Source organism: Engraulis encrasicolus, chromosome 11 (genome assembly GCF_034702125.1).
Source record: "Engraulis encrasicolus isolate BLACKSEA-1 chromosome 11, IST_EnEncr_1.0, whole genome shotgun sequence".
Classification (NCBI taxonomy): domain Eukaryota; kingdom Metazoa; phylum Chordata; class Actinopteri; order Clupeiformes; family Engraulidae; genus Engraulis; species Engraulis encrasicolus.
The window spans coordinates 42,893,823-42,920,350 of record NC_085867.1 but is presented as its reverse complement, the minus strand read 5'-3'; the positions used below and the strand labels follow the sequence as shown (position 1 = coordinate 42,920,350).

At 42.6% G+C, this 26,528-nt stretch overlaps 2 protein-coding genes across 2 annotated transcripts; both read right to left on the bottom strand.

Annotated features, from left to right (window-relative positions):
* Positions 1–10,621: 10,621 nt before the first annotated feature.
* On the bottom strand, positions 10,622–14,842 carry LOC134458395 (uncharacterized). The gene is made up of 2 exons (XM_063210693.1): positions 14,170–14,842; positions 10,622–12,602 (listed from the first exon to the last, which is right to left on the bottom strand). Exons 1-2 carry the CDS (start codon positions 14,450–14,452, stop codon positions 12,232–12,234), a joined length of 654 nt encoding a protein of 217 aa, XP_063066763.1. The 5' UTR covers positions 14,453–14,842; the 3' UTR covers positions 10,622–12,231.
* A 112-nt stretch (positions 14,843–14,954) lies between these two features.
* On the bottom strand, positions 14,955–20,671 carry gsdf (gonadal somatic cell derived factor). Its single transcript, XM_063211370.1, has 5 exons — positions 20,143–20,671; positions 19,069–19,244; positions 18,364–18,438; positions 17,707–17,837; positions 14,955–16,466 (listed from the first exon to the last, which is right to left on the bottom strand). Exons 1-5 carry the CDS (start codon positions 20,274–20,276, stop codon positions 16,281–16,283), a joined length of 702 nt encoding a protein of 233 aa, XP_063067440.1. The 5' UTR covers positions 20,277–20,671; the 3' UTR covers positions 14,955–16,280.
* Positions 20,672–26,528: the final 5,857 nt, after the last annotated feature.

Below are 26,528 nucleotides of genomic sequence, written 5' to 3'. Positions count from 1 at the left end.
GTACCGTTTACATTTAAAGGGACACTCCACCCATTTGCATTATTCTTTCCATTGCTAGACACCCAGTTATACTTTCGAATGGTCGTGCAACACTCTCTAAATTCCCCCTGAGACAGGAGAAATCTGTATTCACCCCTTAACACTGCCTCCTACAATGATGTAAAAATCGTCATTTTGTATCATTGTAGGAGGAAGTGTAAAGGGTGGTTTATGCCTCGAGACTAGCATCCCTGCGTGGTGATGCAGTTAACGGAGTGAAGCCCCCCCCCATCACGCAGGTACTCTGGGGCACCTCCCCAAAATTGTGTCTCGACGCAGGGAATGATGCAGACGGCACGGATTGAAGGGCGGGAAGTAGAGAAAATAGGTTTCTGATTGGTCCTCTCGACCAGCCTGCTCTGTCCCCGAGTCGAGAACAAGCTACTTCCTTGTTCTAACCTTCGTCGGGCTACGGACTGTGTGAGCTCTTCATTAAATGAGTTGCCCGTGCTTTTTTCGTTTCATTTATTTACGATAACCAAAGACTACACGTGCGCTTGCAAGTTACGCTGAAGTTATTTGGACAGTTGAACAGTGTTTCCGAGGTCGAGGAAACATTCCGCTTCGTGCAACCTATCCTCGACAAATGAGCCACTTCTTTGTTCCAAACTACCGCGGTGGCTGCCAGTGCGATCAAAAATGCATGTGACATAAAGATTTAATATTTAATTTTCATTGTCGTCGAGTCTGTGAAGCTAAAAAAACAACCGACACGTCTAGGTTACTCTTCGTATTGAAGGCAGTTTGAGCGTGGAATGACATCGCGCAGACCGCGCTTCAAAACAGTGCTTTTGAAATCACTGGCATTGAGGCTCCAGTAAGTCACTGCCAGAGCTGCCTGGGTGTGGCCTGTGGAACTTGAGCATTGCAATGCATTATGGGGATTGTTGTCACAAAAGCACTAAAAAGTCATTTTCTGCCTTTTCTCTGCCAAGAAGGCACCAAATTAGAAATGTATCCTACTATTCTACTACATATATGACCCACTTTCAATACATAATCATGTCTCCACCGGTGGAATGCCCCTTTAATTTGGTACAGGTTGGATGCAGCAGTGTGCAATATATAGGCCTACTGTTAGTACACTTTTTATGAAGCCGTTTTATCTTGGTACAGTGAACCTGCAGCATGAGCACGCTTTCACAGCGTAAAAAAGCTCTAAGTGTAGTCCGTGCAAGGCTTTGTATTTGTTCTGGTATTCGAATGGCAGTATGATCAGAGATTCTTTAAGTATATAGAGATATGCTAATGTAATAGGTTCCTATGGGCACCTAACATGACCAGGTTCCGGTCTGAAGGCGCGTGTCATAATACTGCTAGCATTGAATAGAACAGTCCTTAGGTCTGCCTAGGTCTGCCTAAAGGGGGATTTAACCCCCCCCCCCCCCACCCCCTTGCAATAATAGAACCCGGAAACAATGGGCCAATGGAACCTCTCTGTTATCTACTCACTCTGGTATGGTCTCCTGTGGTCAGCACTGCAGCTTATAGGACCTGGCGTCATGCCCTTACATAAGGAGAAACATGTCTTTCTAGTACCTGTGTGAAGTTGGCACCCCATAAGTTTAAAATATGGATTAAAAACATTTTGATTTGTTTGTGCATCGTTTGTGCACGATTGTGCAGGCAAAATGAGCGTTTGTGCACAAACCGTCTTTAAGATATTTAACTCTATGACCTTAATTGACATTAGGTTACTCAGCACCCCATTAACATCCAAATGACTCCAAATGATTGGAATTATTTGTGCTTTGTTTGTGCACGATTGTGCAGGCAAAATTAACGTTTGTGCACAGACCGTTTTTATATAATTTCACTTTTAATTATTTGGAAGTAGGTGACGCAGACCCCGCTAACATCCAAATTACTCAAAAATGCTTGGAATTGTTTGTACTTCGTTTATGCATGCGTGTGTGGCGAAGATTAAGGTTTGTGCACAAACCATTTGTATGTTATTTTGTTTGGTTTTGCTATTTTATTTACGTTATTTAAATCTTAAAAGTTATATCTTAAAGACGGTTTGTGCACAAACGCTCATTTTGCCTGCACAATCGTGCACAAACGAATCAATATACTTTTATTCATATTTGCAACATATGGGGTGCCAACTTCACACAGGTCTTTCTAGTAACTGCTCTGCTGGATTGACTACAGGTGAACAGTGTAGGTGCTAGGTCCAAACATGTGCCCATGTGTCTGGCTGTGTGTGTGTGTGTGTGTGTGTGTGTGTGTGTGTGTGTGTGTGTGTGTGTGTGTGTGTGTGTGTGTGTGTGTGTGTGTGCCCGTGTGTGTGTGTGTTTGTTGAATGTGTGTGTGTTTTGGAATTCATGCCAACTCTATTGTGTACTGTATGGATGTGCCTATGTGCTGTAGTATGTGTGTGTTTGCACCCTCTGCATGCTCTCTGTGTGTGTGTGTGTGTGTGTGTGTGTGTGTGTGTGTGTGTGTGTGTGTGTGTGTGTGTGTGTGCCCGTGTGTGCGTGTGTGTGTGTGTGTGTGTGTGTGTGTGTGTGTGTGTGTGTGTGTGTGTGTGTGTGTGTGTGTGTGTGTCTTACGGACGGAGAGATAGGGAGACAGAGAAAGTGTGTGTGTGTGTTTTTTGGAATTCATGCCAACTCTATTGTGTACTGTATGTGCTGTATGTGTGTGTTTGCACCCTCTGCATGCTGTGTGTGTGTGTGTGTGTGTGTGTGTGTGTGTGTGTGTGTGTGTGTGTGTGTGTGTGTGTGTGTGTGTGTGTGTGTGTGTGTGTGTGTGTGTGTGGTTTGGAAGCCCTGTATTTCCTGTCAGCAACAGGATCAAAGCAGGTGCTTGACAGGGCCAATCAGACGCGTGTCTTCCCTCTGCATGTCAGCGGGTCGCCCTCCAGATTGGTGGATGCCTGTGAGCTTATGTCTGGCTGCTGCTGCTCTGAAAGTGTGTGTGTGTGTGTGTGCGTGTGTGCGTGCGTGCGTGCGTGCGTGCGCATGTCTTACTGAGAGATCGAGAGACAGAGAGAAAATGTGTGTGTGTGTGTGTCTGTTGTGTGTGTGCGTGAGAGAGTGTGTGTTTGTGTGTGCGTGTAAGTTGTGTGTGTTGTGTGTGCATGTGTGTGTGTTCGTGCATGTGTGTGTGTTTGTGCGTGTGTGTGTGCGTGCATGAGTGTGTCTCTGTGTGTCTCTCTGTCTCTGTCTTCTGTGGAAGCACATGCATGGTTACAGCCACGTGCAGCCGGTAAATACGCCCAGTGACTCAGTAAAGGAGAAAGGTCAGACACTGGACACTGTCGCTGCAGATCCGTGGGCACTCTGCCAAGCCCCGGAGAGGAAAGAGGTGTGTGGGTTATGAGGGGGCGAGCGAGACTGACTGAGGGCTATGGAGGGCTGCTTTGTGTCTGTGTGTGCATTCCAATATGCGGACTCCTGTCCTCCACTTGTGCTTGTCACCTTGCGTTTTGCTGATGCCCCGACTGCGTGGAGAAAACAATGAAGTTTCCCCCGCTGTCAGCGTAGCCACATCAATCAATCAACCATCCTGATTGCAAATGAGGAAATGCCATTAGAATTGTGCTTTTGCAAGATATTTGCAATTCATTTTCTGCAATAAGTCATCATGAGGTCACAAACAGGCAAGTGAGCAAGGGAGGACGGAAGTCCACATATTGGAATCCACCCTGTGAGTACTGAGGAGGTGAAATACAATATGGTGGGATGCAGGGCGGGACTGGGGGAGAAATACGGCCAGGGCACGTTTGGCTTACGAGGGCCAGGGCACTTTTGGCTTACGAAGGCCCCTCATAATTAGTGGTGCATAAGCGACTCATCGGTGGGCCCTGCACCCTTGTGGGCCCTTATTTTCAGAAATGTTAAGTGCCCACGAGGGTGCAGGACCCACCTGGAAATACTGTCTTATTTTTCATGTAAGCCGTTGTCTTGCTTTAAGACAAGTTAAAAGAGGGAGCATGTCGCTAAGCTAGTGAAATTCAATGGATCCATGTAGCATGCTACAATGCTACATGGATCCATTGACTTTCACTAGCTTAGCGACATATTCCTTCTTTTAACTTGTCTTAAAGCAAGACAACGCTTAACACCAAAAATAAGACACTTTACCACCTTTATAAACCCCAGCCAACGATTTTAACTGTATTAAGCCCCAAAATAGTGGCATACCCCTTTAATAGAACATGGCCTGTTAGTCTAGAAATCCATTATAGCGTTACGTTATCGCAGCTCGACGTACTGGATGTCCCAGTGTCGACGCACTGCTACTACAGCTCGCGTGGCCCGGGAGTTATATACAGGAAGTATATCAATCTACATTTCTAGCCGTTTTTATCGATATAGCAAACCAACTGCCCCTAAATTACAGTTCAACATGCTCTTACCGAACTCGGCACATGTGTTTTTTTCACACACAGCTTGGCCTCGTGTTGTTATGCTTATGGTCGAAATCGAACATAATCATTTGAACCCAGGCATCATAAGCACATGCAACATACATGCTTGTAGTCTATATTTTGTACATCCAAAAGTTCGATAGATGCCAAAAATCTACTTTTACCGAGGGAAATGCACCTTCGTGATGACCACAGGTATCATGGGACATCTTCATGTAATCAACAGTCATTGGGTAACGCAGTCCGTCAGCCGCTGCTAATTTGCATAACTTTCAGGAGAGCTCAACTTTTTGACGTGCCACCGGAGCCACGCTCGCCGCGCCGGAATCCCAAAATGCATTGCGAGTCCGGTAACGACGATATGCCGCATTTCATTGAAAATGAATTGAATGCGTTGGTACGGCTTGCGTCAAACTGACTAGTGGATGGGCACCGTCAGTCTAGTGGCATTTGTTACAAGTGGGATTGGCAAATGGGTGTTGTAAATGTGTCTGGCACAACGGCATCCAATGCCCATAAATTAATTAATTATTAATTGGTGGTTGATATGCTGGAATGAATATGGTTCTTAGATAGTCCACTAAAAACAAACAAACAAAAAAGAGACATATAATAGTGGCTGGCAGTGGCTGCCGCTGACTGTCATTGCGTCTCCCTGACTGTGCGACTGCTGAAACGTCACTGACCCACATACTACATTACTGCAGACAAGGCAGAGCTCTATAAGAGCCAAGGCATGGTTGCTAAATGCAAGCATGGGACAGTAACGGTAGGGACACATACACGCGAACTTTGACATTCATTCCTATGAGAGAAGCGAAGGCAGGCGAAAGCAAGCGAACAGGAGCGAAATTATTAAAGAAAGTTTAATGTTATGCAAATGAGGAGCGAATTCGCCTGCCGCGGCCCAATCAAATCAACAACATAACTGTTCCATTCCTGATGACGGGTGGATTTCGCCTGTCTACGCTTCGCTCGCTTTGCCTCCTATGTGTCCCTACCGTAAAGGACACATTAGAATAAGAGTAACAAGAGGAGGCCCAGTCGTGGCTTATTCTGCTGGGCACCGGACTGCTACGTGGGCGACTCGGGTTCGATTCCTGACCTGAGGTCATTTCCCGAATCGATCCTCCCCCGTCTCTCTCTCCCACGTGCTTCCTGTCCCATTCTTTTTGTCTTTTTTTTTCTTTCTTGTTGAACTGAGGGACTTCTACAATGCACAATAATTAGAACTACTATGGCTCTTTTATGTGTACTGAACACGTTTATCTTGACTTTTTGTGTGTATGTATGCAACATGATTGCTACTGTAGGCTACAACACACCATATACTGTATGTATAGTAGCCTACCATAGAATGTATATTGTATGCAGTATACAGAATGAATACCATATAGCACATAATATCAGTAACAATAGACTACCTTACGCTTTCCCTACATTTCCTTATAGTCTGCTCTGCTGTTTCTGAGTCTACTACTGCTGCGTGCCAGAAACTATTTGGTTTTAGTGCTGTCAGAGCTCAGCGCTCAGGCTGTAATTCTAGCTCAGTAAAGCAGGGAAGCCTGCGCACCGCCTGCACTGCCAACTCTGCAACCCCCACCCCCACCACCAAGCCCTGCTGCATGAAACATGGAAGGAGAGGGAGAGAGAGGGGGGGGGGAGAGAGAGAGAGAGGGAGAGAGGGGGAGAGAGAGAGAGAGGGAGAGAGAAAGAGAAAGAGAGAGAGAGAGAGAGAGAGAGAGAGAGAGAGAGAGAGAGAGAGACAGACAGACAGACAGACAGACAGACAGACAGAGGGGGAGAGAGAGAGAGAGAGAGAGAGGGACAGAGAGAGAGAGAGACAGACAGAGAGAGAGAGACAGACAGAGAGAGAGAGAGTGGGAGAGAGAGACAGAGAGAGAGAGGGAGAGAAAGAGACAGACAGACAGACAGAGAGAGAGAGAGAGAGAGGGAGAGAGACAGAGACCGAGAGAGAGAGAGAGAGAGAGAGAGAGAGAGAGAGAGAGAGAGAGAGAGATGAATTAAGGATCACTGTTTCTCTGTTGCAATGGTCACACATGGGAGATTGCCCGATGAGTCCACGCCCATGAGTCACAGAGCCGAACAGTTTTTTTTAAATGTCTCTGTGCTGTCTGTTTCTCATTATTTTAAGACTGGTGTGTGTGTGTGTGTGTGTGTGTGTGTGTGTGTGTGTGTGTGTGTGTGTGTGTGTGTGTGTGTGTGTGTGTGTGTGTGTGTGTGTGCAGTTGCGCGCACAGTCGCGCACGTGTGTGTGTGTGTGTGTGTGTGTGTGTGTGTGTGTGTGTGTGTGTGTGTGCACGCGTGAGTGTGCACGTGTGTGTGTGGGTGAGCGCGTGTGTGAGAGTGTGTGTGCAGTCGCGCGTGCGTGTGCCTGTGCGTTTGTGTGTTTGTGTGTCAGTCAGTACTCTCATTTCTTTTAATCACACATTGTCTGTCCATATTGTCTTGAGTGACATTGATGGCATTAGTATTCTATATTAAAGCAAAGTGTAGCTGGCACTAATAGGCCTGTATGGGAGCATGTGACCTTTTTTGAACAATAATGACAATATGATTTTATTTCTTCTTTTGTTTGTACCCTCCCCTCAACAAAGAAAAACATAGCATGACTCTCCCCTATTTCCCTCCAGTGACCTCGACAATAAATAACAGTCGAGTCCCCAATGAGGCTATACATTCATGCAAAGAAACCAAAAAGAGTGTAGGCCTATGTTAGGATCCAAGTGTGATGGAATGTGGCTTCGTTCCAAATAGCCTAGTCTATCATCTACAATGTAAAGGTTTTCTCAGTTTGACTTTCTAGGTCAACTGGATGCCACTGAGGTAATGAAAAGACATTCCCATGCATAGAAGCTAAAATGAATCTCTAGTTTATGATTCAATTCTAATGGATACTAGGGCTGCACAATTAATCGAAAATAATCGAAAATCGTGATAAATTTGTGAAATTGAAGTCGTGATATTAATCGTGATTTAATCGTGGCAATAGTGACCTACCTTTGAGAGCGTCCTTGAAGACAGAACATACTGACAGGCTGGTGTTTCTGGCCAGAAATCTGTCCACCTAAGTTTCATGCTATTGCCTTTACATAGTTATTACAATTCATACTATTTTGCTCATCCTGAATATAATTCTTTTTTGGCTATATTTCATCTTGTTATAATTTTCAAAAAAATCTGCAAAAAAACAATAATCGTGATTATTAATTGTGATTACGATTTTGACCAAAATAATCGTGATTATGATTTTTTCCATAATCGTGCAGCCCTAATGGATACACACAGACAGTGTACAGTACTATCTATGTTTTCTAGTCATTGGTCAAGTAGTTAAAACAGCCAATTAAATCAACATCACCAGATGGAAATAAATAAAGAGAAAATTGAGGTTAAATAGCGAAGCTGTTAAAGAACCAGTTCAGTCAATTTCAATATGCTGTTGTATTGCTCACGCTACCCTTGACTTGTCAGTAACCGGTGATGCCACATTTTTCGATTAAGCCCTTTCCGAGATATGAGCTATTCTAATGGGGGCAGCGTTTGTTTGCGTTTTTAAAAAAAATAACATAGGCCTACTCCAAATATTTTCCCAAAAGGTACCACTGTTTGCTAGTTGTCTGTTGATGTTGTATAACCTTTCGGATGTTGGAATAAATAAAAATGTTTTTTTGAAATGTAAACAAAGCGCTGCCCCCATTACAATGACCAAGATCTTGGAAAAGGCTGAAGAAGGGGAAAAAAACTCAGGTACTGACAAGTCCAGGCAGTGGTGTAGTCTACATAGAACGCGGGTATACGGAGTACCCACTTAAAATGGATTGATCCATTGTTTTGAATAGTGCAAATATATCCAGTATACCCACTTCAAAAAATGCTCAAATATACAGTATATGTAGGAGCGGGAAAGGATCTGAACACTGCTTGCAAAAGACTTAATTTATTAGAGGCAACGTTTCGATCATAGATCTTCTTCAGGCATCAAGATATACTGTATATTTGAGCATTTTTTGAAGTGGGTATACTGGATATATTTGCACTATTCAAAACAATGGATCAATCAATTTTAAGTGGGTACTCCGTATACCCGCGTTCTATGTAGACTATGTAGACTACACCAAGACTACATCAAGATGCCTGAAGAAGATCTACAGTATGATCGAAACGTTGCCTCTAATAAATTAAGTCTTTTGCAAGCAGTGTGCAGATCCTTTCCCGCTCCTACATGTGACAGTTTTTTGATTTGGCACCTGCTGATGCTTTTTTGTTTCCTGGTGAACCAGTAGCCTGGTTTGTGTAGCCCAGCCCCCTGGGCGTCAACACATAGCTTCTGGTTCACCAGGAAAGCTTTTTTGCTGGATGTGCGCACTTTCCACCACACTCAAATATACAGTATACCCACCATAAAAAAGTAGACTACACCACTGAGTCCAGGGTAGTGTGAGCATTACAACTGCATGTTGAAATTGACTGAACTGGTCCTTTAACTCCCTCTATGCATGCCAATTGTGCACAAGATAAAAGCATGGCATTTTTGAGGGTTTGCAACTCCCAGAATAATAACCTATATAATTTAAGATATTCATTTTCTGATTGACATTGGAGGCAAATTGAAGGTCATTGAGGTCATCCATAGGATACAGTATATCCATTCATGGAAGCCAAAGTGTATTTTAGCATTTCAATGGAAATGGAATGGAATACAGCAAGCCAAGAGATCTTTGTAGTTGCAACAGCCAGGCTATATACAGTAAATTACAGAGTAGAGTAACTTTATTGATCCTTTAGAGGAAATTAAGATGTCCAGCTGCATATACAAATACACAATTAAGTACCCAAGCAAACCAACAAGTTTGAAAGTGTTCTGAAAAAGTGCCTTGCAGTAGTCCGCATGGATTCTAGACCTTAAAGATTGTCCACTGTTATATTAAATGCACTAGACACACATATGCTAGGTACACACACACGCACACGCACACGCACACGCACACACACACGCATACACACACACACACAGTGCACATCGATAATCGACACCCACTTTGAAATGTAACGTTTTGAACAATATTTCAATAAGCACATATAATTTCCAAAATGTGCATGCATACAGTAACTTTAATATGCAGCATCTGTTGAGTTTACAAAAGAAAAGCCAGATGAATAGTATCATTTAGATGTCATATTTTGCTTAATCTAAATGAGTAGGCCTACACCCATCATCAAGGTACATGCTCACGTGTTTCTTTGGGTGAAATTCAGCTTTCCAATGTTGACGGCATTCAACCAACCTTAACCCAGGCCAGTCCCACCCTGTTTGACTATAAGCATGGGACACTTTTATTTGTACCCCCTACTTGGTTACCATCACACATGCTTGACAACATCTAAAACGAATTTGTTTATCTTGGTGTCTACAGGACATGGTTCCCACAATCCATATCCTTAGATTGTTTGTCTCTGATGAGACCATGATACAGAGTTCGATTGGGAAGTCATACCCATTTAGTGTAAGAGTTGATCCCACACCTCATTGCACTGATGGTGCATGCTACAATTCTCCTCTACGATATTGAAAATCCTTGTGTACACATACACCAGAGCCGTGTATAAATCTTTATTACCGGCTCTGACATCCACAACAGCAGAGCACCACCCTGTGGTAGAGTTTCATATGGCAATGTGAGGTGCTGTGCTGTATATGAACAGCAGAGGGCAGCAGAGTCAAGTGAATGAAGTCAAAACTGACAAGGTTGATGCAGAGAGTGGTAGCATGAGGAAAGGAGTGTGGGAGAGAGAGAGAGAGAGAGAGAGAGAGAGAGAGAGAGAGAGAGAGAGAGAGAGAGAGATCCCTATAGGCCAGTGTTTCTCAACCAGGGTGCTGGCTAAATCATGCAATTTAGCACATATTTATAAAGTAGGCCTATTGCTTAGTAAGTGCTCAGTGGAGTCTTCAAATGTTACTTTTCTAAGCTTTTGTGGTATCCGATGCGATGCCATGTTACAGCTTGTTGCTTAGGGGCGCCTTGAAAATGTTCAGTAATTGAAAGGGTGCCTCGCCTAAAAAAAGGTTGAGAAACACTGCCCTAGGCAACAGCAGCCTATGGTATATGCATATTACGGTACTGCACCCCCAATGCAAACATTTCAAAAGGCGGATACGAAACAATACACAAACATCAAAATAACAGGCACTCCACCAACTTAATCGTTTTGGTTTATTTATTAGGCGTGAAATATGTCCTCATTTCCAACCTCGCTTACAAATATCTTCTTTTCAAACATATCTTTATTTAATTTTTTAAACATACACAGTCCTGTGCGAGAATTTTACATTTTCTTTTACAAATATGTGAAACAACATTTTATTCCCTTTCTTTGTCTTTGCTCTACTTGTTATAAATGTAATTGTCATTCAAAATACAAAGAGAAGGCCTACTACTCCCATTCACTCTTGTGTGGCTACATACAATATATAGGCCTATATATATAGTCCATGTAGATATATATTATCATTTATCCTGAAATGATAAACCACTGAAAATATTTTGGAAACGTGTTTAAAAGTTTGTGTTGCTTTTACAAGCATGTCATGTTGATTCATCAGCGAAATAAGTTCCTAGCAGCCTCACTGATGACTTTTCTAACCGTATTATCAATACGTAAAAGATACACTGCTACATAAGTCTTTCAAAATGGTTCATATGTGGGCTATGCTATTCTTATATGGCACATGCAGTCAGGGTCGTCAGCTGCCCCAATGCTATACAAGGGCACAGTAGGGCACCAAGAGATAATGTGAGCGCGCAAGCAAAACATTTTTGCAGTTATTTATCTTAAAAGCTTGTAAATTAATTATATAATGGCAAGAAGTGCATGTGCACTATTTTGTATTTGAGCGAAATTCCAAGGTAGCTAGGTTGTTTTTTGAAACTCATACCGGGACACAGCAAATCAATACCCAGGCACGTGACCCAGTAAAATAGGTTTAGCTACGCCCCTGCATGCAATAACAGTGGCCCCTTCCTCGTTTTCATCGAATAAGCTACAAGGCAGAAATGCGCGCTCCATATACTGCTCCATATAATAATTTGGATTCGTCTAGGTGTGCAGTCCATGTAGTAAAAACAGTTTCTGCCAAAACCTTTCAGACCTGTATCTGAGAACCACTTGCACTTAAAAAAAAAAAAGTCTTCTCATGACAGTCCGTGGTCTTGACAGGTCCTTGTAAAGAAAAATGCTGTATATTCTATTTACATATTAGTTCTGATTATAAAAGCTGTTTATCAGGTGTATTCTGCAGCCATGCAGTAGATCTCCAAATTCTTTCTTAGGCCAGTGGTTCTCAAAGTAGGGGTCCAAGAACCCCTAGGGGTCTGTGATACATTGTCAAGGAGTGCGTGAAAAAACTTTGTTCCATTGCAATACACGAAAATGTGAAAGCACCATGTAGTACTACTGTAAGGGAAACACAGTTGCCCACATTACATTTAAACAAAATTAACCTGTTCCTGCATAGGCACTTTTGCTTTAATTTGCTTTAATGATTATTTCAAACAATTTGCATTGAAATTAAAATTAGAAAAAAAATGTGTAAGTATAAATTGTGGTGTGATTATGAGGGGGACCTTGCCAAATGCTCTCCTCCATTAGGGGTCCCCAGCCCAAAATAGTTTGAGAACCCCTGTCTTAGGCTACACAAAGAATGACAGCAAGCCACTTTGACCTGAAGATGATGTCCTTATAGACAAGATTTAGCTAACATATACACCGTATAAGTGTTGACTAAATGGCTTTTAAGACCCAGAATCCCCGTCGCTGAGGCTGACCGCAGGGAGCCAGATGGACACGAGGAAAGGTGGGCATCTTAGGTCTTCCTCCAGGATGTCTGCTGGGGCATCCATCTTGAGGCAGAGCGTGGCCTCCTGCCCGCCTTTGTTGAAATATTCCAGGACATCATAGCGTAGGCCGCATTTGTCTGGGAGCAGCGCCTCTCCTCGGCTCGGCTTCAGTATGTCTCTGTGTGAGGCTGAGACAACGCTGAGTGTGGGCCCTTCTGTGCCGCTCAGAACTGATGCGTGTGTTGGCATGACGACGTAGACGTGCGTCAGGCTCTCTCCTGTGCTGCAGCTGATGTGCCTTGACCAGCAGTATTCGCCCATCTCTCCTGCCAGAAAACAAAGACAAGCTATACTGTAAGCCAGTGTTTCCCAACCAGGGGTACGTGTACCACTAGGGGTACGCGAGCACACTGCAGGGGGTACTTGGAAAAATGCAATTTTAACAAATATATGGAGCTTAGTTACATTGGGATAGAGAACGTGATATAGAACTTGAGGGGATAGGGGATACTCATGGCACAACGAAAAGGCTTGGGGTTACACAAGACAAAAACGGTTGGGAAACACTGCTGTAAGCCAGTCCTCTCCACTTAGCTTTCCTCAAGGGCCACATTATGTAGCGCAAATGAGGCTGAGGGCCTCGCTGGTGAACAATGGTGAACAATGGTGAAGTTATGGAGAAATCACATTTAGTTGTTATGCAAGTACTGTATGCACAGTAGGTAAGTACGCAAATAAATATAATTAAAGGTGGGGTTGCAGGTATGACATCACGTTGGGGGAACTCCCCCAGGATTCTAAGGTTCTACATAGACTCCTATAGAGCCTGCGGAACCCCCAACGTAATGTCATAATAGTACATTTTCTTAAAATGGTTAACCTGCAACCCCACCTTTAATTAATTAATTAATTAATTAATTAATTGCACTTGCATTCCCATTGTGGATATATCTGGAGGAGTAGAGCGGATTTGTTTGGGCTTACATGCTGCAGTTAAGTCTAATTGTGCATTATTGAAGCAAAATCTACAGTCACATTACGGAGTTAATGCAAAATGACTTCTGTTCTCGTCACATGTTCAACTTTGACCTTTTTGGTGTTGTTGGTTTAAGTGCACTGGGTGGATGAATGGACGGATGGACATGTAGATAGATCATCAAAGGCACTAAATTGGAATTCTGCACTTAATTATCAATAAATTATATACCAGTTGTGGTATGTGAAAGGGGACCCACTATGAAACAGCATTGTTTTATATGTCATAGCCATAACCCCCCTCCCCCCCCTCAATGGAATCAGGGCCCCTCAATTAAATAGCATTGGTTATAATATGCCCAAAAATACTGAATAAGACCAAGATATTGCAAAACACGCCCACTCAACGCAAAAGCGTGTGCTCAAGTTGGGTCTCCTAAGGGGGCGTTGTCCCCCACTTCTTCTCTTTTTGAGGTGTTTGCGCAAGACGTGCGCTACCGCCGTCTACAGTGCTAAGGGGGACTTCATTGATTCTCAACCTAAGGACTCCGAAGGTCTCCTAAAGGGGCGTTCACCCGACATAAAGTGGATACCGGAAAGGAAACAAAATTACGCTTCTTGTTAGATCCACTTTCTTTGATATGCCTCTACTTCAGTATTATACAGTATAATGGGAATAAATGTGATTTATTTACTGTGCAAACTACAAAAATATTGCAATTAACTACAATGCATGTAATGCAATATTCAGGACAGTATTGCAGCACTGCAGTAAAAAAAGGCTTTCTCATAAAAGACCCAAACCAGGTTGTTATTCACAGTTGTTAAACATAGTCCCTCCTTGCCTAAGACCTGTTTCATTGGTTTTGTTTGACCTCTTCCTGAGTCCTATGAAAACCACTGTGTTCACCCTCTCACCTTTGTAGGATGGTTTGAAGCGCACTGTCCGCACGTCGCCCATCATCTTCATTCTGAAAAAGGTCCACGCTGTGCATTTTACCATGAAGTCCGGAGGCAGCTTGTCACTCCCGTCCCTCTCCTTCAGCACACTGGCAGTATCCTCACAGACTATAGCCCCATCCACAGGTGCTATAGTCCCATCCACAGGTGCTGCCCAAGCCCCAACCCCGGCCAGCACCATCGCCAAGAAGAGGGTGGACAGCCTGCCCCTGTGTCTCCGGAGAGAAAATTGGACCGCCATGTGGCGTCAGGTTATCCACAAGAGTACAAGTGACACAGAGTTAGGAGGGGAACTGCGCCACAGAATCTCTTCTTCTTCTTTCCTTCCCTTGACTGGCTTGATATTTTTTTCCCTCCTAGAATAATGTCATATAAAACACCTTAAAGGCTCCCAATTCTTTTTCTCTGCACATATTTTCCCCTTTTTTCCAAGAGAGGGGATAAAGGAAAATACAAGGAAACCCTTACGGGAGGCAAGAGCAGTGCAGCTCTGGAGTGTCGAAGCCTCGTTCACAAGTGCGCAGCAAGGCATGAGAAATGCCAGGGAACTATGCCAGAGATCACTCCAGCGGTCCAAAGTAAAGCCCACAAAGGCACGATCAACAGATAACTCACTCCTTATCTCTGCTATACATAATTCACACAGTGGATTTTTTTGTTTCATGCATTCCAGTCTTTTTCACAACTGAGGTCTTCTAAATAAATCTTAGTTAGCAATGAAGAAAAACGAACAAGGGTTGTTTTGTTTTTTATATACCATTTTTATTCATTAAAATGCATGCAAGTAACATAAATACTTTTGGTACAAAGTGAACATATTTGTTGTGTGTTTAATTGTAGGAGCTATATTATCTAATGACAAACTGTTAGTGTTGGTAAGGAATCAAGTCTTATCTACAGGGTTGATTCAAATAAAGGCTACATAAAATACACAAAAGCAAGTTTTTATATATAAAAAGAGTAATACACACCATAAACACATGAGTGAAAAAAATACTGTGATGTTTGACAAGTGAAGAAACAAGAGAGCCATGTTCTCAAAAAGTAAACAAGATGTTTTTTTCATAAGGTAGAATGTTCAGGTGACGTGACCTGGAATGTTCCAGTACAGAACTTGCAGACATAATATAGCTTGGATAGGCATGACTAAAACAAGCCAGTCACACACACAAGCCACCTCAACCCATGAGAACCTTACACGTATACATGCAGTCATGTTGCAGAAAAGTCAGGAGTGGATTACAAAGTAGCCGATATGTTCTAAATAAAATGTGTTTTCGACTGCCTGTGGGAAGAACCACTTGTTCCCAAAGTGAGCAGTGTTGAAAAATAGTTGGGAGTGCTATTCAACACTCTAATGCCTAGAATATATCGAACAATCGTGGAAAGTTTAAGGGATTCCAAGTGCTATTCAAAGAAAGGGTATATTGATTTTTTTTCCCCAGTGGACTGCTACTTTTGTTGTTGACACAATGAGTTCAAGCAAACGACACTGAACAAGGGTGGCCAATCAAAAAAAAAAAAAAAAACACACACACAATAAAAACAACTCATGAAAGTAGTTCACAACCCAGTTTCAAGGCCACAACTGAGAGTATCCACGTGAAAAGGGTCCACTGCTGACGTTACAGGGTTAACTGTGGGAATGTCTGGCAAGAACACTCTTTATGAGTGCTCACATTTTTGCAGGGAACACCAAGTAGCTATCCTCTCTCGTACTGCGCCAAAATCATGCCAGGGAGGGATGAAATATGAGAGCTGATTTCCCCCGAAAGACTTGTTCTCAGAACCGGGGGGAAGTCCAAACTAAAAACGATTCTGAGGTCTCAGAAGCAACACAGCAGCCAGCAGCAATTTAAACAAATAAACTTCACAACCTCATATAGCTACACAGATACACAATAACTGTTTTGACTCCAGTGAAATATATGTGTCCATAACCTGTATCAAATGCTATCTTCTTCCAGGCTATGTCTTGAAAGTCACAACTTGAACCAATCTAAAAAAAAAAAACTTCTGTGCATTAGGGATGGATGAGGGTATACCTCTCCCAAACAGATCACACTGAGCTATTTGTGGTGGAGGGGTGGTGGCGTGTTACTGAAACGTGAAGCTGATTCATGGACGCTGAGCAGCGGTTGGCCCACGCAGCCACACTGGTGGGCCATTGGCACGGACGAGATCACCAGGGAGCCACTGCCATCCAGGTAGAAGAAAGGAACCAGGTCATAGGCAACCGGCTGGCAGCAGGACACCTGGGCAAGGAATAGATGAAAATACATCTATCAATCAAATGCATCAACGACCTGGCAGCAGGACACCTGGGCAAGGAATAGATGAAAAACATCTATCAATCAAATGCATCAACAACACCCAAGCGTGGTTAAAACAAGTTAAATGACATGAACGACAAGGGGTGGTTAAAACACATTAATATTACATGAACGCCAAGGAATAGGTAAAAAAAAAACATACTAAATTACATAAACACCAAGGGGAGGTTAAAACGTAGTTTGTTTCAACCGTCACCTTGAATGAATCAACCTTCTGAATTAGCTTTGACTTTAACAATGTATGGCCAAAGTTTTAAAAAAAGTGAAATATTTTGAACCAGCACATTGTTAGAACTATAAATACGTACATTAGTTCATGGTCATCATTTTATAATTTTCTGTTATTATTTACATGCAATTGTGAATTCAACATTCTCTTCTGGTCTTTCAGATGTCTCCTTACCACGAAGGAAATGACTGCACCTGCAGCGAGGTCATATAAGTGCAAGAATAATCAAGGAAACCTCCCAAAAACTTGTATCACCACTGCACATGCAAATACCCTTAAGTAACATGAACCTAAGTATTAGGCAATCAAGTGATAAAGTTCAGTTCAGTTTGTTTTAACTCCATGCTCTGACAATGTCAAAGAGTGCCTGTGGCAGCAGTCCAGTGTCAAGGAGAACTGAACTGGCTATTAAGCTGAACGTAGTAGCACTATTTACTCGTGAATTAATCATTATTTAATTCATGACCTACAATGTTAAGTAAAGTGTCTTTTTCACACAGTAGACCTTGAAGGCAGGGATCACAGAGAGACGAGACTCAATAGACAAAGCAATGACTTCTCTGAACCAAACTTTTCACACCGTTCACAATCTCTTGTTCCTACATTTGGAAATACACATGGGCAATTCCAGCAGGGACACACCTACCATATTTTCCCTCTGCCTATGTGAGGAGGATTCACAACTTAATCAATCTATGCAAAAACAGATCCTAAAATCCTTTGGTTCAACACTTGGGAGGTGATTTTTGCTACCAAAGATTACATTTCAGCATTTTCGAATTTCCTTAAATTTCAATAAACACTTTTGTGCTCACTTAACTTATAAACAATGCATTTTGCAGTGTTAATTCAACACTTGGAGAGGTAGTTTAACATCTAGACTGCATTTGGTGCTAAAATACTGTGTTGGAGAAGAGGTGTATAGTGCAGCACCTGTGGGGAGATCCCTGTTCCGGAGTCTTCAGGGCTGGGGACGTCAGCTGGCTTTGGCTGTGGGCTGCATGCACTACACTGGGTAAAGGTGAAGCTCTCTGGATAGATGACCCAGTTCTCCCAGCACAAGTCTAAGAACAACAGGAGATAATTAAGCATCTTTCAGTGTCATGAAACCCAATTATTATTATTATTATTATTATTATTATTATGAGTAGTAGTAGTAGTAGCAGTAGAAGTGGTAGTTGTAGTAATATAATTATTATAAAGATTTAAGATTTCTTTTATTACATGTCATTATAGTGTATTATAAGAGAGTAGGCCTACAATCTTTGTGTTTTTTTGTACTCAGTCAGAGGATAAATAAATGTGTGTGCGTGTGTGTGTGTGTGTGCGCGCGCGCACATGCGTGCAGGTGGTAAACATGTTCGGTCATTGTCTTCAACTGACAAGTGGATAAGCCACTGACGAGCAGAATTCAGTCAGTTGTCTGTCAGCTGAATCAACTGATTAATCAAGCTGTCAATCAAATAAGCAAACAGCCATTAAAGGGATACTGTGGTGTAAAATCATTTACAGTAACTCAAGGGAAGACGTAAAATGAGCTTATGTCCAGAAATGGTCGAGTATCCCTTTAAGTGTCAGTGCATGCCCCACCTGTGATGAAAACCTGTGAGGACATCTGGCAACAGGGTTGTCCCATAGCAGCAGCCTCAGGATCTTGCTCGTTACCTGCAGTGTGAACATTTAACATTGGTGAGCATCTTTGGAGATTCATGTACAGTAAGCTGAACTTCTTAGAGCTTGAAAACAAGTGTTCCACAAAGTGGGCGCGAAACAATCACAGCAGCACTACAGACATTGACCCCAATGTTCTTTTAAACTGTCATCCAGCCAACATTCATTATCACCATTGAGATTGAGATGGCACACACCCTCATTATTGGATGGAAACAGGAATATAATTAAGTCACAGTTTGTATCGGGTTACATGTGATAGGGGTTTGGTTTTGATTACGGTGCAAACTGCTGAACAATAAACATAATAGAAGTGAATTTTAACAATCCAAAAATGTTCAGGGACCACCTGTCAACTGAATTGACAGTTAACGGGTGCTAATTTGACACTGCTGATTTCGATGCAGATTACTTACCGGTAATTCACATTAATTCACATTACATGCCTGTCTTGTTGTGGCGAAAATATGACAGCTATACATGCCTTTGAAATAATGTCACAAATATAGCCTACTCCTAGCTTGTCTTGGAAAAGTAGAAATCCCCTTGCGGACCACCTGAGCTCTGTCGCGGACCACTAGTGGTCCCCGGACCACACTTTGAGAATCACTGATGCAGGCCTACCTGTGGTGGACGCGGGGGAATGGACAGCTTGGCCGGTGTAGCCGCTGGCCCTCAGCGCCGCCTTCCACTTGTCCCTGAGCTCGGCCATCTTGGTGCTCTGGTGCAGGGGCTCGTGCTGGAGGTTCAGGCCCCGCAGGAGGCTGTTGCGGATGGCCTGCTGCATGTCCCCTTGGCACCTACAGCACAGGTCACAGAGTACATCATAGCGGTGCAGACTTATATGGGTCCTCAGTCAGGACAGAGTACTATCAGAGGACATGCAGATATAATCCCTTTGAAAATGGCAAGCTTCCAAGCCTTTACTGTTTGTAATAGGCCTACAAACCAATGTTTGTGCATTAGACGTGAAATAATTCCCCTGTTATGAAAGGACAATGAAATTTAAAAACAAAGTTAAAAATGTTACAAAACATTTTACAAAATGTGATACATAATTTTCTGTTTCTAGACAGTAATAAAAAAAGACAGCATGTAGGAACGCACACACGCCTCAAAATGTATGCACCAACACACACACACACACACCTGTCATGGTGTGAAATATGAGTTTTATAAATTGCTTTCTTAGAGCGCAGCCAAGTTCCCTCCTTATCTTCCATGTAGCATAAATTAGGGGAGGTTGCGTAAGACTAGGCCGACCTAAAATGGAACTCTTCCCCTCCTAACTTCATACTTCCCAACTCAGTTCTCTCCTAGTTAAAATCAACAACCGAATTTTGTTCCGCTTAAAAAAAATTGTTGAAAGTTTGAAAGTTTAAAGTCATGTTTCATGTTATGAATAATGTCATAACATACAAAAAAATACTGAGTCCTGTTAAGGAAGGATGTTCAAAACTGAATATCCCTCTGAAATACAGAAGGATGTTGCATGATTATTATCATGGAAAGTTTTAAACTGAACAAGAGAATTCATCTTTTAAGTAACAAGAAGAGTCTAATTGATCAACATACTTTATGCCCAACCAGAGAGCTCCGATAACTAACCCAATACACTCAAGGCTTGGTGATATGAAATACCAACAGAGCAATAGTCACAAGTTTGAATAATTCCGACATGTTTTCACAGTGACTCACCTGTTGGGTTGTTGGGTAGGCGAGGATGGCGCACCCGGATCTGCAGCCTCCTTCTCCGACAGATGCAGCAGGAACGTTCTGCCCAGGGGGCAGGAGGCCAGGAGCACGACCAGCAAGGTTAACGCCACAGACATGTCTCAAAATTATGCTGTTGCCTCGTCCGGTTAAACTCCAGTTACAATGTTGTTGTTTCAACCTGTCGCCTCTACTACACAAAAAAGGTGCCTCTGAACGTGATGGACGTGCGTCAGTTTGGTTTGCAACCGTTAACTCTGTGACTTACAGCAGACTTGCGCTTTCGTCAGGAGATGCTGCAAGCGAGGCCTGATGAACTGGGCAAAATGAGAGGCAGATGGGGGAATGTTGCGGGTTAAAGCCTGGGAATCGTTTTATCTGAGCATTCACCAGGTCGTCCTTGAAATACTCTACATTGTTTTCATGTCTCACAACTGTGAGATGGAACACGGGAGGGTGTAACTAGACAAAGAGGCGAAAGACAGGCAGAAAGTACTTTGGGGACATTCGCAACATATCATGCAGGGCTGTAACCTCCCGAGATGATAAGGCCACACTACTATGCAGGCAGGTGTTCCATTGGATACTCATGGAGGGGAAAAGACATGCACTTTTTTTCATAATGAAGACACACAGATGTATCGACATCCTGTTTCCTACAAGCAAGGTTACGCACTTTCTAAAACTGAACCAAATGAATAAAAAAAAAAAAATCACATGATTTCAGCTGTGATAATTCTGTCAGAACTCCCACATATTAAACTACAACATAGCAGCAAATGATGACAAAAATATTCAAGAAAGGTAGGCCCTATAGCCTATATTTTTTTAATAGCAAGGATTAATTTATTAATTAGTAACAATGAATCTATATTACTGTACCACTGTTGCTATATACACTGTTGCTGCTGCACCTACACAACTGGAAATGAATGAAGTTGCAATATCCGATGCTTGGCAACAAAGGTCCCAAAGCTCCCTGGCAAGAGACAACAGGCCCTGTTGACATTCATGGCAGAGGCATAAAGGGTAACATGCTTGTCCAGAACTGCAAAAATCGGAATGGTACTGCAGCCAAAAAGTTGTCAGATATCCAGCAGAGATTTACTGTGAGCGCTAAAAAAAAATAAACAAGAGAATACATCTATCATGTCTGGACTGGAACACTCTGCACTTGATTTAGAAACATTATGAAAGCTCCAGAGCATTGGTTCTCATGCCTCTACCTGCAATATTTTCATACAACTGTGCCCTTTCATACTCCCTAAACCTAACTTTACCCATAGATGTGTTACAATTCATATTGGCAAGTTATCACACAAAATTGCCTGCAATGTCAGCCATCTTGAAAGCCTTGGCTTTCAAAATGTAATGAATTCATGTATCTAGGCTATTATGGACTGTAAGCACACAAGATTTGGTGCAAGTCCCTCCACTCATTCAAAAGTTATAATGCAAACAAAAAAGTCAGTAATCGCGAAAGCATTGGCCTGCAAAATCGAATAAATTCATGTGCCTTCCATAGAGTGTTAGTACACGAGATTGGATGCAAATCTGCCTATCCTTTCAAAAGTTAACAGGCAAACAAGAAAATCTGTGACGGACACATGTGCTCATGCATGGCCAGACAACCTGAGAACAGTATGGCTCCAGTGCAGTACCTTCAATGGACAGAGGCATACAAATGTATAAAAGGGCAGCTGTGGCCTAGTAGGGCAGCCGTGGCCTAGTGGTTAGAGAGTTGGTCTTTCAGTCTAGGGGTTGCCGGTTCAAATCCCCCTTGACCTCTCCCTACATCTCCATCCATGGCTGAAGTGCCCTTGAACAAGGCACCTAACCCCACATTGCTCCAGGTACTGTAACCAATACCCTGAAAAAATCGCTTTGAATAAATGAAAGCATCAGCTACGTAAAATGTATAAAATAATAGTAGGCAATAAGGAAAATCTGCAACAGTCTATCACTGTATCTCAATGTTAATGCAATATTAACTATGTATTAAATTCAGGTGCATCAGACACCTAACAGTCAAAGGGTGCCAGTTCGGATCTGGAAGAATTTGAACTATTATTTTTGATGAGCTTTGTCTGAAAACAGTGGACAGATCAGTTGTATTTTCAGACAGCGGACTAGGACAGCATGTCTGGATAATAATGGAACCCTTTGGACTGTCGTTCCATCAGTTAGTAATAATAAATCACGTTTAGGAGTTTTTTTTATCATAACTATCAATGACACAGATATACAGATACACACACAAGTATTATGCTACACACTGGAGGTCTTGCACTAGGACAAGGTCAGTCAATGAAAGCTCCTTGACTTGTGCCCAAGTGTCTATGAAGCAGCTTTTGTAAGGGGAGACAGGGAGATGAGGGGGGTGAGAGCTGCCTGGCCACTTCCATTGACTCCCCGCTGCTCTGGCCTCACTTGAAAGTCTCAAAATCTCCCACTGATAGGACACAAAATAATATTTGTGCATTGCACCTGCATCCTCAAGGACAAAGATTCCAGAGAAGCTCCAAATGAGGATGGATTTCTTTTTTAAATGATTACTCTTTCAAGTACTACTTATTGCATCATATAAAACTGCCTATCACTGTATCTCAATGCTCAATGTTAAAGTAATACTTAATATTAACTATGAACAGTCAAAGAGTGTCTGTTCGGATCTGGAAGAATTTGAACTATTATTTTTGATAAGCTTTGTTTGAAAACAGCATTTGCCCTGACTTGGTTTGGTTCAACAAGAAAAGTTCCATTAGGTATGTGAAGTGAAGTGAAAGCCCAACTGGGAAACTCAAACTCCCATTGTCATTGTGACACAGCACTCCACAGCACACAAGTGTTCACTGCACACTGCACACTGCACACAACAAAATTGCATTTATGCCTCACCCGTGCCAGGGGGCACCCCCCAATGGCGCCCCAAGGGAGCAGTGCGGGGGGACAGTACCATGCTCAGGGTACCTCAGTCATGGAGAAGGATGGGGGAGAGCACTGGTTAATTACTTCCCCCACCAACCTGGAGGGTCGGGAGTTGAACCAGCAACCTTTGGTATACAAGTCTGACGCCCTAACCGCTTACCCATGACTGCCCTAAGGTAGGCTTAAACCCTTAACACAGAGCCTCTGTTTTAACCTTACTGACACCAAAATAGTAATGACCAAAGTCTTAATTGGTTATCTAGGACTTCTTGCATTGCCATAGCATTGTTGTCATTATGTATTTGAGTGTTTTCAGCAAAGAGTGAATATGCTCGTCGACGGGCCCATCTGCAGTAAGTTGTGCGATGTATAATATGTTTTCCATGACACAAATACTTAAGACATACTCCAACTCCAGGGAGAGGCTTGAAGGAAAAACTACCACCTACCATAAAAAGAATCACCACCAAATCAAATCATTTTTCTTTCACTTTCATCACATTGTACTATTTAAGTTAAGATAAATGTTTGTGCAAATAAATAATTCTAGATTAAAACTAGAGATGTACAGGATCCAAGATCCGGTTCCGGATCCGGCAGGATAATAGGGTTTTTCAGACTATCCGGATCCGGCAGGATCTTAAGCAGTGGATCCGGTATCCGGCAGTTACCTAAAAATCAGGATCTGGGGCATCTCTACTTTTTACGTAACCTCACTACTCACAACCTCAATCGCTGCATGGAGTGAAAGCCCTTCGGAAGCGGCCGTTGAAGGCAGTGTGGCAGTAAGCCAATGAGTCTTTAAAAATAGTTTGCGCCAACGTAAATAAAAGGGCCCACGTGTGCGAGTTGGCTATGTGTTTCAACCCTTTCGTAGGATCCGGTATCCGGTTCCGGATCCGGCAGGATCTTAAGCAGTGGATCCGGTATCCGGCAGGATCCTAAAAATCAGGATCCGGTGCATCTCTAATTAAAACAAAACGTAAATTGTACAAAAAAGGTCCTGACAAATCACTGCTTGATTAATTCTAAAAAATATTTTCAATTATAAAAATAGTGCATATAGACTCTTCATCCTTATTTTGCCTTCTTTTAAAAGTATTTTTAGGGCTCTTTTTTTCAGCCTTTTTTCCTGACAGGACAGTGGAGGCGAGACAGGAAATGAGTGGGGAGAGAGAGCCGGGGAAGGATCGGCAAATAACCCGGGCCAGAATCGAACCTTGGTCGCCAGCGCCGCAACCCAGTGCCCTAGGCCAGGGCAGGGTCCTCATTTTGCCTTCTGAGAGAAAACCATCCATCCACATGGCATTCTTTTCCCCCCTCTAAAATGATCTTCATGTTAAAAATAGACACTTTCGTCAGAAAGGCACCTCCTCTGTGATACAAAACACAGTCTCGGAGTCTGTAAATAGCCCATGGCATTGACTTTCTGACACTCCATTCAGGGAATATTGTCGTCCATATGCATTCACCACCTGCACTGCATGCTATCATATCAGGTGTTGGATAACAAAACCATTTGAAGTCTCCAACCCCCTCATAGGAAGGGTGTTTGAGGGGGCAGCTGCTTGAAGACTCCCCCCCCCCCAATTCATCTCAAGGGCGCTGACAGACTTGCTAATGCATGAGGCCAAAAACCTGACAAGCCAGACTGTGACATGATATGAGAGGTATACTGGAGGCCTGTGGCTCCCAAACTGGCAGGCGGTCGGTCGGGACCCCTACGGAGGGGGGTTGTGGAAATCCTACAGTGGGGTTGTGGAGAGAAGATAATATTCATAAATCCTACACAATTACATACTACATGTCTATGATGGCAACTTTTAGCAACATTAGTGGACAAAAAATGCTTTGTGTTTGGAATATGATGTGGGAGGGGGGTCACAAAAAAATATTTGCAGAATCAAAAGGGGGTCTCAGCAGAACAAAGTTTGGGAACGACTGCTGTAGACAGTTCATAAGTCCATTACCTAGAGCTGAGGCCTGTGGGTGCAACCCGCGGTCGTTGTTCAAACTGCTTCTCAACACTATGGGCAGATTCAAATCACTGCTGTGTTTGTCAGCTCTCGATGTGCTAAGCCAACCCTAAAGACAAATAAACAAATAAAACAAATAATAAACGTCACAATACAGAACTTTTTGAGTTGGTCCGCCGTATCCATGGCTGAGAGAGAATGGTCAGTCAAACAAGACCATATCACTCCCTAGGGCCCAGACTTCTCTCAGGCTACTTTTCTCAGCTTCGGGGCCAACGCACGTAGCTATCCTATGTATCTTGTTCAACCTCAATTTGGCAACTCCAGCTAATCAAGACAAGACTAAATTTTATAAATGTCTGTCTGGTTAAACATTCCCTTGCAGTGTGTTTCATCTGTGTTGTCCGACATGAGTGGCTCTCAGGCCTTCAGCATAACTCAGATCAGGCGTCACCAACGCCAGGCAACACCAGCGCCAAGTAGCCCTCCATGAGCTTCTGAGGTGCCCACCAAGGATGTTAATAGATATTGCACAACAAGATTTAAGTTAATAGTTAATACTTTTCTTCATCTAAATATGATATTATTTATTTATAACCTATAAAGATTTTTTTATAACCTAATAAGCAAACTATCATTCAATCATAATGTGACTTGAGAAAGATATCAAGATATTGGTAGAGGATTTTGAATAAAGTAGCCCTCGGGTAACCCCAAGTAGCCCTCCGGTAGCCCCAAGTCCCAAGCCCTCAGACCCATAAAGGTTGGGGACCCCTGCCTCAGATGCATCTCAGGCCACTCCATGATCGTTTACTATGATTTTCTATCATTGTCCCTCAATGGTGGGATAATCTACCAGTTGCTACAAGAGCAGCTTCAAGAAGCTAGAGAAGACTCATCTCTTCCAAGAGAGCTTTCCTGCATAACATTACTACTCACCTCTGATCATGGGTACAAACCTACACTACATTTCATAGGTCCTCCACTAATTTTCTGCTCTCTGTCTGTTCTACATTACATGTCTGATGTAGGACTACTCTGTACTGACCCCTGACTCTGTACTTGCTTGAATGTCCTCCTTGAAAGTTGACTTTGATCAAAAGTGTCTGCTAAATGCAATGTAATGTAATATATATGATTTACTGAAAGTTTATCAGCCTACAATGCCTAGCCGTAACTTCTTAGTGCTATATTTTTTCATGTCTTAAAGGTGTACTGTGTAGGATTGTGGCCAGAGTAGGTATTGCAACTATCAACTATGCTGCCTTAAGATTACTATCTAAATAATAAATTAATATTTACAACTAGGACCAAAGTACAGTAAGTTTTGCAGCTAAAAATGTCTATTTCTGGAAATTCAAAATGGCAGACAATGGAGAAGATCCACCTTTTCATATATGAAAAATGCAATTTTCCCAGTCATAATGAATACTTTGAATTTGATGGTGGTGGTAAGTATTCGTGAAA